The sequence below is a fragment of the Rhea pennata genome, chromosome 3 (assembly GCF_028389875.1).
Source record: "Rhea pennata isolate bPtePen1 chromosome 3, bPtePen1.pri, whole genome shotgun sequence".
Taxonomy (NCBI): Eukaryota; Metazoa; Chordata; class Aves; order Rheiformes; family Rheidae; genus Rhea; species Rhea pennata.
The window spans coordinates 78,237,564-78,255,358 of NC_084665.1; the positions used below are offsets into that span (position 1 = coordinate 78,237,564).

The window sequence follows — 17,795 nt, forward strand, 5'->3', positions numbered from 1 at the left end:
CGTATCTTTAGTTTTGTCACACACATACAGAACACTTCACACCAATAAGCAAAGGACCACAGCCAGTATTTTAGCAAATAAATTGAACAGGAACTCAAAAAAATCATTGTATAAATTACACTTTTGGATTTGAAGAAAATATTTTATAGCAGTATTATGCTGACCTTCAGATTAGGTTGTTACATTGTTACTCCAAACTATGGCAGACAATTTACACATCCAAAATACGCACTGTAATTCAGGTTTTCTATTTCAATCTCATTTGAAGTTTATATAATCTTTAGCTAAAGCACCAGCACCATACCTTCTCTCCTCTTTCAAAAAAAGGGAGGAGAAAAAAAAGCATATTTATGCCATGTATGCAGCAGATATAACAAACAGCATCTATATGATGTCATTAACCATTTCAAACCACTCTGAACCTGCTATAGTACTTTCTAGTGATGGAGCACACTAACAATAACTAGGCCTTCCCTCTCACTTATATCACCTGTTGGGATTATTCCAATTGCATTCTGAAGTAACCTGCAGTAGTATTTGATGTTGTAATGCTTTAACTATTTTCCAGCATGTTTAATTAAATTATAGGGTTGTGTCAGTGTCCAAGCCCCAAATGTTTGCCCCCAAATCACTCAATACCCCTGGTTGCTTTAAATAAAAGTTGCAAGACTCTTCGGGCATATAAAATTGGTTTGTGATTTATACCAATGTCCTTGTTACTCAATTGCACATTCTATATACTGCTCAGCTGCCATCCAGAACCTGATCTGGAGCAAACTAAGCAGCTCCTCAAGAGGCATCTAGATAGTACATGCCCAGATCTAGAAAATAAACAAGATGGGTTCATAACAGTCAATCCAAGGACAACAGGGGCTCTGCAGTGCCCGCATCAGAGACAACACAGACAAAAGCCTCCAGAGATGAGGCCTTTCTCAACATTTACTAAGCATCATTTTAAATGAATATTAATGCTCTCTTCTTGTCTTTCTTTTGAATTATTTTGCTCCTAAGCAGTAAATGCAATACAGTAAGAATTCAAGCTAAGATTTCTCCAATAAGATTTTTTTTCTTGCTGCATTAAATGGCATTTTGCGTAAGAGCAGTTTACACATCAGTTCCCTGTCTTATACACAAGAACAATATTTCTAGTCATAATGAACATGCAACTACCAAAGCTCTGCTCCGTTCCAAAGGAAAGGACAGGTCCTTCTTTCTAGACTACAGAAGCAGGAAGCTCAAAGATTAGTTCATTTTGGACATTCTACTACAGTCAGAGTTTTATCTTTGCTCAAAGTTATAGCATTGCCAGAATATAAACAGATAAAACAATTAAGTGTTTTAACAACAAAACTATTAGCTATGGCATCACATTTTAACATATAGCCTTACGATGAAGGAGAAAGATTTTAGGGACAAACTCAAACCAATTTTTACTCTATTTAGATCCTTACCACAGAAGCATCTTGAACAAATGGTTAAAACCTAGACTATGAGTCAGAAGATAATCTTTGCTGCTTTTTTTTTTTAAAAGTCATTTGCAAAAGCACAATAGTTAAAGGGAATTAAATGAGTAGTTAACACATTTTAAATTACTGATTATTCCCCATAGTATCTTCTCAAAAGTGCAAAATAAAGTAAAAACTATTCTGGAGTAACTTGGCATGCTTAGAGTTCACCAAGGCATAGCCCTACTGAGCAATGAGGCACAACGCAAAAGATAGTTAGCTAAAGAAATCATCACTTCTGATCAATACACTAAAAAGAAAACAAGAAACTTGCTTCACAACTTGCAGACATATTCCCCCACCCCGCCCCCATACAAACACACTTAAGGGAGACCAAGTATTTCCATGGGATTATAGACATACTGCTGGTAACTGCAAGAAACTGGGCTCAACATCCCAACAGTCCCTTCCTGTGTGTGGGGAACTAACACTGATCATTTTTAAATTGGTCTCATCCCTGCAAAAGTGCTGGTATTCTAACTTAGCTATTACAAACAAGTCATTCCTGTCCAGTTCTCACAAAAAAATCAAAGGCAAGACAATAACAGTAGCTCTGTTTTTAAAAAATTAAATTTCTAGGGGTAAATCAGATAAAGGTCATGAGGGAATGTTTTCTCACAGCATTATCCTTTCTGCACATATTTACTGGAGGTTGCTGCAGAAGAGTAAGAGTGCTTTAACTCTGTTTACAAAAGAAAACAAAGGCTAAAAATTTGTAGAAAAATTAAAAAAGTCTGTATTACTCTTTCTGCTACAATATGTATTAAAATAAATCAGTTATTAGTGCTGCAAAACCATGGGTGCAAGTACTCAGCATATTTCCTTCCTTCTGTGTAGTTTATAGAGCAGAAGCAATTTCAGATTGGATCATTACTTGCTGAAGATTATAGATCAGTGTTTACTGAAAAATACTCATTTTCCTTATTAATGCACACTGATGCAAGTTACATTTTTATCAAGCTTTCTCTCATTTCAAAATACGATTTTGAGCTGCAGGATTTAAATAAGTTATTTATTCATAATTCAGACAGACTAAGCTTAAGATTCTATTAGCACACACATACATATTGTCAACTTCCTCTTTAGACAGCTGTTACTTAGGCTAGCTCAAAATCAGAAGGGTTTTGAGGAACCTCAAAGAATGCTAGCCGGGATGGATAAATGGGAAGAAACTCAGTAGACTACACTGACAAATTAAACAAAATAAAGGTGAAAATTAAGGAGCAATGCACACCAGAAAGCTAAGTCAATTATTTAAACTCTACAGAACATAGGTATTCCCAGAAACATACAAAATGCAATTAAAAGCACCAAGTTAAGCATTAAAATACGTTGGTAACGCAATAGAGAACATACTGTTATCATAATACACCATACTATGTCATAAAAGAGCAGAGCCTCATTTAGAATATGACAAACAGCATCTTTCTTCTCCATCTAAGAGGACTGAAGAACCTTACATTACTTAAGTCTCACACTATTGAAGGATTAGACATGATGCTGAAGGAATAACATCAACTGAAAATGAAAAAAGTCCACTTGGAACAAGACTAGTAAAACTTGAAAGATTTACACAAGGAAGAGGCACAAGGAGACACATGCATGAAAATATATATGTACATAAACACAAAAGTAGTAGCTCACAAAAGACTGGAGCTTTTATTTGTCCAATCTGAAATGAAAAAATTCCCAGATGTTCAATGAAAGCTAATAAAAGGAAAGCTTTTCTCTTCCTTTCTGTCTCAACTACAAAATTTTAAAGTTCTTAAATGGAAACAGAATACAAATTTTTAAAAAGTATGTGCATGAGTATTTATATGTAAATAATTTCATTTTTAAAATTCTAAGCTTTTATTCAATATTAGACCACTTATTTTGTGGTACATTTTTGTCTCCATATCTACCACAGGTGAAGTTCTTACATTCTCCTATAAAAAGGCCCAGAACTGGGCAGAAATGCTCAATTTTAGATCCTGGGAACAAAGGGAAAGAGATAGAAAAAGGCATTGCTATATATAGGCTTTGAGTTCAATCCAATATGATTATTCTTATAATTCTCCTTGCATAATTCACATGTTCCTTCCTCATTTCTTCTGGCTTTTGTTTTGCTTGCAGTTTAACAAGTATCCTCAAACACAACTAACTTCAAGTGCCAGCCCTATCTGGAAGTAGAGGGACAGCTGTCAGACCAGCAAAACACCTAGACATGGTATCTTTAAAATGCAGAAGGGGGAGGGAGGGGAAAGAGAGAGAGAGACTGTTTCTTCTGTTACTACAAAAGTCAAACCATTTCTGAATCTAAGTTTTCTCCAAGTTTTCCATGTACAGAACAATCTAGACATACAATACTGCTGCTTACTTGGCTTACATATGAGCACTCAATATACATATTCTACATACACCCTTTAGAAATTGTCATTTAAGGATGAGACTGGGAAAAGGTCAATTCTAACCCTACTTTAAGGGCTCTCAAACAAGGCATCTCCCCAAGAATAAAAAGCAAGCCACATACCACCCCCCCTTAAAAAAAAAAAAAAAAAAAAAAAAAAAAAAAAAAAAAGAGTCTTTCAAACTATTTTTAACCTCCTGTTTAAAAGCACTTTCACTATTTACTTTGGTGACTAACTAGATTAGCATAGCTACAGGCAAGCACTAAGCTACATTTTGCTTTTATTGTTGCAACAACAATACAATAGCTTTAACATAACTTTGTTATTACTCAAAGGGTTACACTAACAACTAATAATTTCACACTGTACAACATTTAAAAGACTTTTGGTTTTGTCTACCTCTTCACCTCACAATCTACAACCAAATCTTTTTTACATTATTTTGTTTGAGGGAAATTTTAGGTTAGAGTTTGGTCTGAAAAGCAACAAACAGCACACAACCTGAGGCACATATATTTAACATGCAAAACAGTAACAACAGCCAACTATCACATAAATTTTATAAAAATGTTTCATCTCTGTGAAATTAAAGTACTACTTCTAAAGAAGCCCACAAAAGTAAACTGGTAAAAGCAAGCCCTATCTAGTCTTGTTAACTTATTACTGATTAGTTCATAGATCCATTGAAAAAAATGCCTGGGAACGGACACAAGTCAAACACTTGAAAGCCAGAATTTCAGTAGTTCAGTACAACATTTTATAGTTAAGAGACAAACAAATCTTTCTTGTGCAGGAAGGCAACACAATAGAAATCTAAAGTGGATTAAATGGGACAGTTCAATATGAGCTTAAATATTCCATACCACAGGGCTGTATAAGAAGTACTTTAAATGCAAGAGCCAGTTAATGAACCAACCAAGCTTCTCCGACATTGCATATACTTTGTTACAAGCTCACTGAAGAATCTTCCGTTCTTCTCACCAAAGAATCATAACAGGGAATCAATTCTGAGTGCAAATTTCTTCACAATAACCATCTTTCAATTAAAAAGCTGGCTGGATTTTCATCTAGAAAGCTAAATTCCATTAGTCTTTTTTCTCCTGGCTCTGAGGCCAAAGAGGTATATGTGGATCATCTCCCCCTTGAATTACTCAGACTGTCTCCCACACAAACTTCAAAATTCTTGAGGTTGGAAGAGACCACTGGAGATCATTTAGTCCAACCCCCCTGTTCAAGGAGGGTCACCTGGAGCACGTTGCCCAGAATTGTGTGCATGCAACTTTTGAATATCTCCAAGGAAGGAGACCCCACAACCTCTCTGGGCAACCTGTTCCAGTGCTCTGTCACTCTCACAGGAAAGAAGTTTTTCCTTATATTCAGATGGAACTGCCTGTGTTTCAGTTTGTGCCTGTTGCCTCTCATCCCGTCACTGCGTGCCACTGAAAAAAAGTCTGGTCCCATCCCCTTGATACTCTGCCTTAAGATATCTGTGTACATGGATAATGTGCCCCCTCCCCCAGCCCTAAGTCTTTTTTTTCCGGGCTGAACAGTCCCAGCTCTCTCAGCCTCTCCTCATATGAGAGAGGCTGCAGTCCCTTCATCACCTTAGCAGCCCTCTGCTGGACTCGCTGCAGAAGCTCCATGTCTCTCTGGTAGTGGGGAGCCCAGCAGTGGACACAGTGCTCCAAGCGTGGCCTCAGCAGGGCTGAGTAAAGGGGGAGAATCACCTCCCTTGACCTGCTGGCAGTGCTCTGCCTAATGCAGCCCACAATGCCGTAGCTGCCTTGGTCACAGGGGCACATTGCTGGCTCGTGGTCAACCTGTTGTCCGCCAGGGCTGCCAGGTCCTTCTCTGCAGAGCTGCTCTCCAGCAGGTCAGCCCCCAGCCTGTACTGCTGCATGGGGTTATTCTTCCCTAGGTGCAGGACCCTGCACCTGCCTTTGTTGGGACTTCATAACATACTTTCAAATTAAATCCTTGTTTTGACATCAGTCTCAGAGAGGAGGAAAAATAAGGGGTTATGAGATAATTATGGCATAAACAACATTTGGGCCATTGAAACCAGTACAGTGAACCAGCAAGAGGAGCTGACTGGCAAAAAAAAAAAAAAAAAAAAAAAAAAAAAAAAATTTTTTTGTTTAAATTTTTCAATTTCAAAAACCTATGCTCTGTTACAAGGCATTTTGTACTCCAATTGAATTTGGTAAGAACAAAACCTAGTGGTCTTCTCAATTTTGCATCAAAAACTAGAGTTTAAAGGATATGGAAAACTGTGTAGAGAGGTTCTGGACTTTAAAGTTAGATAAGTTCCATTCTTAGTGCACATAAAGTATCTAACAGCTATCTGTACAAGCCTAAACTCATCTGTCTGTATAGTTAAGGAAGATTAAAAAAAAAAGAAAAGAAAGAAAGAATGAGAGATTAGGCATTTTTGACTTAAAATGAAACCTTGATAGGTGCCTGTTTCTCTCAATGATAAAGGGAGCCACAGGAAACCAGCTTTAACACTAACAGCTACCTTTCAGACACATTAGGGAAGGTGAATCTCTCCCTAACTAAGCAACTTGTTCCAAGTTAATCTGCACCAAGAACAGGAAGAGAGCCATGCACTGTGAATTTCAACAAGGTGAAAGACAATCCACCTGGCAGGCACAGGGCTAGTCAGTCTGTAAGCTAGTTTTCAGGCATGCAAGAGAAGTGCTCCAGAGCTGGAGGCGTAAAGGGAGTATGCATCTGTGTCTGTAAAAATAGAAACTGCTACCTTCAACTTCCCTGTCTGACCCAGTCATAACTTCAACTATTCCAGTATTCTTTCAGATACAGATTTATACTCACATAGCTAGTCAAAAGAGAACAATGCAGCTGAATAAAGCTATTATTTTATATCAGGCTATTTGCTGCCAGTCAGCTCTCCTTGCTGGTTCACTACACTGGTTCCAACAGTCACACAAACATGAGAGGGAAGGCACGCAGTGCCAATTATCCATCAGCTTAAGAGTCTGTGGAACTGCATCCTTAGTTACATTTCAATCCCTTCTAGCCAACCCATTAATCAGCAGTACACTTTCTTGGACTACACACAAGTTAGTTTGTTGCACAGCTCTGATACCTTCTGTGTTTCAACATTTATTTCCTCTTAAAAAATAAAAGCAATCTCTCACTCTCTCAAGTAAAGCTCAAGAGATACCAAAAGATTCAAATAAAGGAAAGACTTCATAAAACAGTCTCGTTAACTGGAAAAGCCAGCCCTGACCAGCAAAATTACATTATCATATATAGTAGTGGTTCACTGGTTTTCATCATCACCTGTTCTCATCACCCATAGAGCTCTTCATATTATCAGGCATCTAGGGTATGGCCTGGATGCAACAGAAGCAGAGCTCTCCTCCCTGCTATCAAACCTGTAATAATCCAGTTTCAATAGTCCCGATGGTGTTGACATTATTAAGCATTAAGCTAGCTCAATAAACTAGCAATCATTCAGATATCCAGATATATGACCAAAGGTCACAGCTTACGGAGTCAAACTACAGTAGAAATTTATAGGCACATGGACAACCAGTTTAGGCCAGTTCATGTGCTGTCTAACTACCCTTGCTAATACAAAACAAAAGTGAGGACACAGAACAGTAGGAACAGTATACAAGCACTGTGCAGGGCTATTTGTACAAGCGACGATGAACATACAGAACGCGGTCCAGCTGAGTTACAGAATCAGCTTTGTCAACAGCAGCAAAGGAGTAGCCAAACTTGTAGATCTTGTGCACAACAGTACTCTGTTGCCACTGATCTCTTAGCACGTATTTGCCTTTTGAAAACAGGTGTCTACATATATGCACATGTGAAAACATGTGGACTAGGGGCATCTATCAAAAAGAGTACAACACAGAGCTGAATAGGGCAAATTTCTTTAACTTAGATTACACAGGGTTGGTTGTGTTCCAAGTCCCTCTGCTGCAAACACTAACAAGGTGAAAAATTAAGTGCTTTTTCTGTCAGAACTTTGGCCTCACCCAATCCTTTCTCTTCAAGTACTATTAGACTATAATTGCTTTTGAACATTAGAGGTCCACTACAGATCTGCACTACCATCAAGAACTAAAAGCTACGCATATTTTGTTACCATTGTGTCTATTCAACTTGATTCTCAAGCAACATGGACTTAAAACAGTAAATGGATTAGTTGCCTGAGACTTCATGTGCATCTTTTTAGAGGTTTTATGTTTTAAAATGTTTGGTGCTCGTCCTCTTCCGTAAATATGCATGAATTAGCTTTTGACCAAAGGAAAAAAAAACTAGCTACATAAGCAAAGAAAGCATTTCCATAATTTCCTTATATAAATGAGGAAATTATATAAATTATGTACTTATATAAATAATGTACTGTATACAGCAAGAGTTTATGAACATTAATATACAATATTTTAATAATCAACATTTTTCATCAAAAATACAAATTCTAATTAGATGTCCCTTAAATTAATTTTTGAACCCTCTGTAACCACACAAGTTCTTCCACTAACACCCCTAAATCTGCAACACTGTAGTTACTCATGTTATTTACCCAGTGCTGATGCTGCATTCTAGAGAAAGCCTAGCTGCCTTGCTTGTACTTTTGCTTGTCCTGCAGGTAAGTGGGAAGAGTCATGTCTTGACTACATCTTTGTTCCTCCTGTCTCCTCTTACTTCACCTTACACACAGATAGATACACATCTATCTATTAAAAAGTAGCATGTAGTATAAAAAAATATTTAATTCTTCTCTGTGAACACAATACATGGCAAGAAACAACTGCTGACGTATCCCAAAAGAGCAGAAAAAAAGGTTCTAGCAGAACATATGTTTCCGATAACAGTCAGAATTTTGCAGTATTCTAGATAACTGCAAGATTCTAGGTATCTGGAGTCCCAAAACAGGTTATCCAAGATATTCATGCCCCTTAAGAAAATCATCGTTTCATATTTTCATGAAACAGTTTTCTCTCAGAAGGGTTAGATAGAATATTAAACTTGCTATCTTAAAGCTAATTAATGCAGCAGGAAAATTTTCACTCTAAATTCAGTTTCCAATTTCACTAAAACTGACTTTAAGATCAGTTTCCAGCATCAGTTTTGAGTTATAATCACTCAGAACACAAGAAACTAACTAGACTAAGTACTATATTCAGTACCACAGGACTGATCAGGCTAGGGTTTTTCCTTAACAAAACGGTGCTGACTATCCTATTAGTCTTTGTTGTTGTTGTTGCATAGCATGCCAACTAGTTCATCAGTGCTCAGTAAGAACTGAAATGCAATTTGCCATTTCTGACCATAGCTCCTCTTATGTAAAGCCAAATATTGCATCAGAATTACTTCAGTTAACTTTTGGTCCTATCTCTGACAACATAAAAACGGCTTGTCTACTGTTTTTGACACAACAAAGTTTAATGTTAGGAATAAAAAATGCTGCTTGACAGACACTGCTTATCCCACCCCTCAGAATCATTAGGGTTCTAAAATGAGAGGCACCTTTGTACCTGCAGCTCTGCTGTTTATAGGAGGCACCTTTGTACTTGCAGTCCTTCTCCTTCACATGTACACAAGTGATCTAGCCAAGGCAGCTATCTGGTGCTACTCCCCCCAACCCAAGCCTATGTGGATTTAAAAACAAAATAGTGTTCTGATTTGGGTAACACATCTGACCAAGAGCAAAATAAAATGCAGCTGCAGCTTTCTCTTCTAAAGAGAGATTTAAAAAAAATGCACAAAGTGGTGATTGCATCCACCAAAACTCAGGATTCTCCCTGCTCTTCTAGCAAGGATGCACAACTAGGCTATAGTCTAGCTGAGCACACTGTCAAACTCTGTCATAGTGTGATTACTCTTCTGGAAGGTGAAAATGATAATTTCCAATCTCCTTCCTGCTAATTACTTTGACCACAACATTATTACATAGCAAGTCATGTTTTCTAAGTATGAGAACCCAGTTTTGGAAGATCATTACTAGAGACCATGATTCTCAGGGGAAAAAAAGAATACACTTCTGTACCATGAATGGACAGAAAAGCAACCACACATATGTTTTTGCATTTCTTTGTGGACAATAGCTCCCAGCTGAATATGCAAGAATATATAAATTTTTACAGCACCTCATCTGAAAAAAACTCATTCTTCTCATTTACAGGATAAAGAGCTTAGGCAGCATCTAATTCTGTTTATTCATTGCCCCTCTGTGAAGTAGATACTGCAATGCATAGCTTGTAGACATACATGATTCCTATTGTTTTTAGCTCAAAAACTTTTGCTGTATACATTACAGATGATCACAAATAGCTTGAACACCAGAATGCACATCATAATGCTCCACCTAAGCTTTCTTACTCAATTGAGGCTAAACACTTGCCTAGATTTTCTGCTTCAGACAGAAGCATTTTTGTCAGGTTAGGGGAGGAAAACAAGCTTCTTTTCATTGTAATCTCAACTTTGGGCCCAATTTATCCTAATATCCAGAAAGGCATAACTACACTCTCAAAGGGCTGTAGCACCACTCTGTATGATGAAAGCTTCCTGAAAACTTGCATCTTGTAGGGCTACACAGCTGAAACACTTTCTTGGCAGGAAACAGAAACATTATTATAATAATACACATTATCTTTTGTATTTCTTTAAGCTACATTCTAGAAAAAAGTCAGCTTCGTTGTTATTCATTATAATGGTTATAGTATTAATTATAATAATTAATTATTCATTATTATTGTGAGATCTGAAAACTGTCTATCCTCAACTTACAAAGTCAAAAGCACAAGAGGCTTTTCAAAGAGAACATAAAATAAAACAGAAGATACATCTACCTTTGAAATAAAGTAAACTTATGTGCCTAGAATGATTTATATCAGTAATGGCAGGATGGAGATTTGGATGTGATAACACTGTTACGTCTTTAGGTTTCAGTAAACACCGGGTTTACTGGTGAATTTTGGAACACAAGTTACATCAGTGAACCTGCATATCAAAATGCTGGTTTTGGCAACTGTTAAGGCCATTCTTGAGATATCCTGAGTGCCACTATACCGCATCGTTAACTCATTGTTTGCATTAACCATTAGGCTAGCAAGGGGGGGGGGGGAATTAAACTATGAGGGACCAAACTCACGCATCTCTCCCCCAACGCACAACGACAGGGGGTGTGCAAGAGGGCAAAGCACACCTGCTTCCTCGCCCGCAGCCCCGCGCGGGTCGCTGCCCTGCCCGCGCAGAGGGGCGGCGGGCGCCGCTCGGGCTCCGTTACACAAGTACTTCTGCGTCCCGCAGCCACGTGCCCGCGGCGGGGCTGCGCCTCCCTCCCTTCCTCCTCCCCTCCCTCCCTCCCTCCTCTGGGGTTTGCCGGGGACGGGCACAAGCCACCGCCGGCCCCCCTCGGAGGGCCCGGCGCGGCCCTGCGGCGGCACGGACACAGGCAGCCGCTGCACTGCGGGCGGCCGGAGTTACCCGCCGGGGCGGGGAAGGCCCGAGGCAGAAGGGGGCTGGCCCTGGCAGCGCCCCCCACCCCGTCCCCTTTCGCCGCCCTGCCCGCAACCCCTCACCTGTTTTGAACGCCAGCTGCTTGTCCTCTGCGCTGCCGAAGAGCTGCAGCATGGAGACGAAGAGGACCCCGCACGAGTTCTGGATGCCGAAGACGGAGCCGTTGCACCACATGGCGGCCAGCATCACCACCCAGCCCCAGCCGCCGTCGGGGGGCTCGGCCGCCGCCGCCACCTCCACGCTCCCGCCGGCTCCCCCCGCCGCCGCCGGGCTGTCGCTGCCCGGGCAGCGCTGCTCGCCGTTCTCCTGCCGCGGCTCCGCCGCCGCCGCGCAGGGCAAGGGGGCGGCCGCGGGGCCCCCCGCGCCCTGCGGCGCCGGCTGCTCGCTCACCGGCGCCATCCTCAGCCGCGCCGCGGAGCGGAGCGAGCGCCAGACCCTCCCGGGCTCGCCGCCTTCCTCCTTCTCCTCGAGGCCTCTCAGCTGCACCCCCCCCCGCCCCGGTTCACGCGGGGGCTGCGGGCATCCCGCGGCACCGTGTGCCTCCGTGCGCCGCCGCCGCCCTTCCGCGTCCTCCCCCCCCCCCTTCCCGCCGCGCCGAGGGGCGACCGCTGCCGCCGCTCGATTTTAAAAGGGGGGCGCCCGCGGGGGCGTTAGCGGCGCGAGGGCTTTTCTGCGCTCCGATTGGCTGAGGGAAGGGCGCGGGGGAGGGGGGGAGGGGGGGACGGTGAAGCCACGCTCCTCTCTCGCTCTCTCTCCCCCCGCCCCGGGCTGGCCTCTTCAGCGGAGGGGGCGGGGCAGCCCCGCGGCGGCGATAAACGCTCGTGCCGCAGCTGCTCGCCACTGCCGGGGGGGGGGGGGGGGGGGGGAAGGGGCGTGCGCGCACGCGAGGCTTGAAGTCAACGGTTAACGGCCGCCGCCGCTCGCGCAAGGCGGGAGGCGAGCGGCTCGCGTTTACACACGCGCACACACACCCGCCCTGCCCTCGGCAGCCTCCTCGGGGACGGGAGCAGGGCGGTAAACAAGCCCCCTGGCCTCCGTCCCAAACGGAGCTCCCCGCGAGAGAGGGCAGCTGCCCCTTGCAGTGCCCCGCCGCGGCCGACCTTCCTCGGCAGCTGCGAGCTCGGGCCGGGGGAGGGGAGTCCACCGACCCACCCCACAACTGCTGGGGGGGGTAGCTGCCCGGCCCTCCGGGGCCCCTCTGTTCCCCTGCCCGCCCTCTCGGGGAGACGGCCCGGGAGGAGGGCGGCTGCCAGCCCTCGGGGCATCTGTTGTCAGCGCCTGGGACAGCCTCGTGCCTGCCTTTAGGCTGCCTTTCGGCGCTCTGCCCGCAGCCAGGAGCGGCCGCAGCGAAACCGTCGTTCCCCTTTTCCCTCCCCACCCCATTTTCTTCTTCCTTTCTCTAAAGGAAGAGAAATACTGCACTAAAGACTCTTCATGCAGCGTTCCTCACTGGCGCAGAGGCATCAACATTTCCTCTTGCCCTTTCTTCCCCACAGCCAGCAAAGTGAGAGCGGAGGGAAAGCAGAGGTCAGGCGTGTTAAATGACAAGCTTTCTGACCAGGGATCCTACTTCCAGGCTCCCAACCGCACATCTGTTGGTGTGTTCGGCAGCTACTCACCTTTTAAGCCGTTTGGGCCTGATGAGGAAGAGTAGTTTCTTGAAAGAAAATCAGGAGATTAAACCTGGATAATTCTTTCCTCCCCAAGAGACCTGGAGGGCTTGAAGCAGTTGCATTCATACGCCATTCGCAATTTTTTTCCATCAAAACCTTAGCTGCTGCTAAATCTGTTACGCCATTCAACTCTTGTGCCAGCCTGTTAAAATCTCTTCCTCCTCCTTTTTTTTTCTTTTTTCTTTCCCTTTTTTTTTTTTTTTTTTTTTTTTTTTGACTCTGAATCTCTCCCTCCCCCCAGCCTAACTCACCAGTGGTCACAAGAGGAAACAGAACTTATTCCAAAATAAAGCACGGGTCCATAAGACCGTGCTTTCATCGGCACAAATTACTTGGTCACTCTGCACACAAAAAGTGGCTTTTCTTTAGCTCCCGCTAAAAAAAGGAAGCCATATGATGACATAATGAAAGTCTGTTTAGTAATGCACAATGAATAAAGATAAGCTTTAAGAATGCTTTGCTTTTGGAATCATTTGTCCTTTGAATTTTGAATCTTTATAGTCCAAAGTGTTCTAAAATAAGTTATTTTTTAAAAAAAGGTTTTTAAATATTTATGATAATAATAATGAAGCACAACTTATAGATGCATTGATCTTACTGCATACCCCTTTTGTCTTGTTGACTATGCCCATCTAAGCACAAATGTTGCCTTTACATTTGCAACAACAATGGAATACAGGAAAATTAAAAAACCCATAACAAAACATAATGTAGCTGCATAAAATAAATTATAACTGTCAAAACAAACAGAGCTTTTGGCTGACCATTGTTATCCACATCTGTTCCCCCCAAGGAACAATGTTTAATGTCTGTGAAAAACTGAAAACCTATCATAAGATTAAATATGATCAGAATAATTCATAAGCAATTTACCATGCAAAAGTTAAATGTTAACTTTCTCCATCAACTTTCTCCAAAGGCTGTTGACCAAATTTTGTTCAGCTTTCTTACAGTAAATAAGACTTCATCTGCCACATTGTAATGGTTTTGAATAATTAAGACAGAGCAAACTTTTTTTTGGAACCTTCATTACTTTTGCCAACAATGATTAATTTAAACTTGCATAGAAATAAGCAAGAGCAAAATCCATGATTGGGTCTTAGTTTGACTGATCAGAAGGGGCCCCATTCTGCAAGCACTTAAATATATACCTAATTTTCAGTTGGACTCCTCAGATTACTTCAAGTACTTTGCCAAATGTGGGGATGAAGGGAATGTGAATTATCTAGTGTTTACTCAAATGAATTTGAAGCAAGAACCATGTATTTTTCTATGTTTGGACAGTGTCCAGTTAAATATAAAACTGATTTTCATATGTTTTTCAATTTGATATTGATATTTATGTCTTGCAGTTTCATTTTCCTGTTTCCCATAAACACTGTCAATGCCCCCCCCTCCTTTTAAGGTAAAGGATATGATTTTTTTTTAACCATTGTGAATGCATTGTGTGCAACTTCTACTTCAGCTCATTTTTTTAAGATTGTATTTTCCACAGTTGTTAAGTGTTACTGTTTCCCTGACTGCTATGAAATAACTATTTTCTCTTTTCCCTCTTATTATTGTTTAAGGGGGTTTTACAAAATCTGATTCTCCAACACATGTGACTTTTATATATTTGTTTTATATAATTGTTTTGCACATTCCTACAGTCATCTATATCTTATTGACCTATTGCTATTTGTCTGACGTCAAAAATACGATTTATATTATCGAAAATAGAATATGTGTGGCTTTCCTTTACAGTCTCTTTCTAGAAGTCTTAACTTAATATTTAGGGCAACTCTGTACCATTTTGCTCTTGGGTACAGTCTGCTCCTATCAAGAACTAAGTCTTTTCCCTTTCAAGGTCTTTTGATATCTGAGCTGTTTCTATAGTAGATCCCAAGAACGAGAACAATAAAGAGTCAATCTTCATAGTCAGATGATCTTCAATCCCCACCCTCCATAGAAAATAATGATAAAAAAAGACTATTTGAAAGAAAAAAAAAAAAGGCTACCTCAGGACAGCTATCTGGAGGAACAGCTACCAAAGTGGTTCTGTTATTTGAGTTCTGCATGATCACAGGAAAATAGTTTAAAATGAAAGGGGAAATGAAGGAAGACAAATCAGAGAATCACCATAAAAATAGAACAAAGAGACTATAGTTTTGTCTACAGATAACTGTATCTATTTTAGCTAAATTGAGTAAGAATAAATTATGAGTAAGAAAAAATTTGAGTTTTTTTTTCCATAAAAGCAAGACCAAAATAGAGAGAAAAGTTGAGAAATCAACTCAAATTGAGTAAGTTGAGAAAAAAGGGTTCTATGATGTGAGAAATGCCTTGTTTTTGTCTAAGGCTTGCTCTTGTTAATAGTCAGTTTCTTATTCTACATGTTTAACTAGTGTCCTACAGCTGATATGACAAACTAACATCAATTTTGCATACAAAAGACATAACGCTCACAACAGGTACCTGTTATGTGAATGCTCAGATAATGCGTATTTTAGGATTACTAAATAAAATGCCAGGTCCGAAATAGGAATTTAACCTGTCTTCTGTGGGCTCTCAAGAGCTACAGACTAATAAATGGCATCTTCTACGGCCCTGGCTGAAATTCTAGTCAACTCCTTATTAAACATTCACTCACTTTCTCACAAGCTATTGAAAATGACCAATATTTCAGTAGCTTTCACATGCAGCATTTTCTTCCAGTATAAGCAAAGCCGCAATGGCCAACTACTTAAAAAAACAAAAAGAACTAATTACCTATATAATTCCAATATGATGTTAGTGATACATCAGAACAGCTTGTTTCTAAGTTATTTTACTTGTAGAGCATTTCAAATTTATGTCATCGTCTGGAAATTTAAAGTGCGTAAGATGCCAAATCAGAAGAGTATATAGTCAAAGAATTCAGTTCTTCCTTTTTCAGTTGATTAAATTAAAATTTGTACTATAATCACTGAAAAATATATACCTATGTCATCTAGAAAAAAGGTCCTTTGTAAAATCTTATCATATATTCAACTTTATAAATATTCAACTTTACTTTGTCACAGGTTTGCAACGATCAGTACAGCAGATGCAAAACAAAGGAAGATGGGCTCTCTACACAGAGGACATGAGGCTAACACAAAATTATATGACTACTTATAGTAATGCATGCTCTTAATGACTAAGCCTTTGCGTTGTCTAATTTTCAGCTAGTATTAATAATGCACCTATGCAACAGAAGGATTTGGCCTTAAGTCAGAAAGATGAAATAAACAGGATAACCATTAAAACACAAAAACATATGATATCACCAACTGTGTGAAGATCAACATCAGATTAAATCCCATTCAATAAGCAGTGTTTACGCATCTCTCAGCCAGACAGGATGCTCTACTGTGTTTCAGACCGAGCTCCTGCTGAGAAGTAGTATGAAGTACAGGAATTGCATCTCACTACTGAAGTAAATGAGTCACATTTTCAAAGATACAAATTAAGATTTTCCATACTTCTTTTAACATTTTCCTCTTTCAGCTTCACTTAAAACACAAGTTATGGCTCAGGTTTGGCTCCTTTACAGATTAAATCTTTTTCTTTTTTTCAATTAAGTGTAGATGAGACAGACTATTCTCTGGGAAACAGTTAACATTTGACTGTAATTATTACAGGCAGGTAAGTAAAAGAAAGGAATACTCATTAGGTGTAAAAGCCCTCTGAACCCTGCAAATCTTTAGTTGCCCAAAGCTATATTTTTGATTGCAGTCATTTAGGGCAGGATTTCTCTAGCCTACCTTGTAACTATCTCCACTGTAGACATCTGATCAGAGTTGATCATCTACATACTCTTGGCAGGAGGGAATAGGAAATGCTGTGGCACAATTCATAAGATTTACCTTAAACATGAACATTTATGATGAGATAAGTCATACTAAAGGAGCCCAGATAACTAGCTTGGATGTAGGTGTGAGATCTGTAGGCATCTAACATTTGGTAAAATTAATCTCACCCTCAGATATTAAGTTGAAGAACACATTAAGCTAATTTTTATTCATATACCAAACACGGAATTTGTTTTGATCCCATTGCAAAATGAGGAAATATGGGGAAAACATTGTCCTAGCATGATCATTCACCTCTTGCTTGGTACTGAAATAACCAGCACTGCTGGCAACATGCTCCTTCAGCTTCAAAGTTAACATCTCTTTCAAATGAGCAGGAACTGCTTCAAGCCATTGTTTTAGGCTGTCTTCAGGCTTGGTTTGATACTATTATCCAGGTCAAGTACTTTATATTGCATCTATCATCACAAGATCTAAGCACCTCAAAGTTGCTTCCTTTGTTTACACAGATTTAGTATCTTGCAGACCACCTTTGCAATCTCAAGAGCTTAGTTCTGTTTTAAATGGGAATTCAGAGCATCAGAGAAGGGAATGTCTTATCAAGTTAACCCAGACTGTTGTCTAGAAACAGATTTTGGTCATCTACTCAGTTGCTACTCAACTGACTTTCAAATTGCAAAAAGTCCAACAAGCAAAGAGCTACTACCACCACTGATCCTACATAAGCAGCAAATCACCAAGAATAAAAGTGACACTATTCTTGCTTGCTTTTTAAGAACGTTAATTCTTATTCAAATTAAATTAATTTTGATTGCTTATCATCACTTTCTTTTTGTCACTTTGAAAGTGCTTCTATATTACAGGCAAGGGTTCACAGGTGTTAGTGGCCCCTTTTCAAGATATGATTTACAA

At 40.5% G+C, this 17,795-nt stretch overlaps 1 protein-coding gene across 1 annotated transcript in view; it reads right to left on the reverse strand.

The window, feature by feature from the left end:
- The window catches only part of SLC16A10 (solute carrier family 16 member 10), an 82,326-nt gene extending 70,529 nt beyond the window's left edge, over positions 1–11,797 (reverse strand). Inside the window, exon 1 of the mRNA XM_062572644.1 lies at positions 11,461–11,797. Within this exon, the coding sequence (XP_062428628.1) occupies positions 11,461–11,797 (337 nt within the window). The remainder of the gene's footprint in view (positions 1–11,460) is intronic.
- Positions 11,798–17,795: the final 5,998 nt, after the last annotated feature.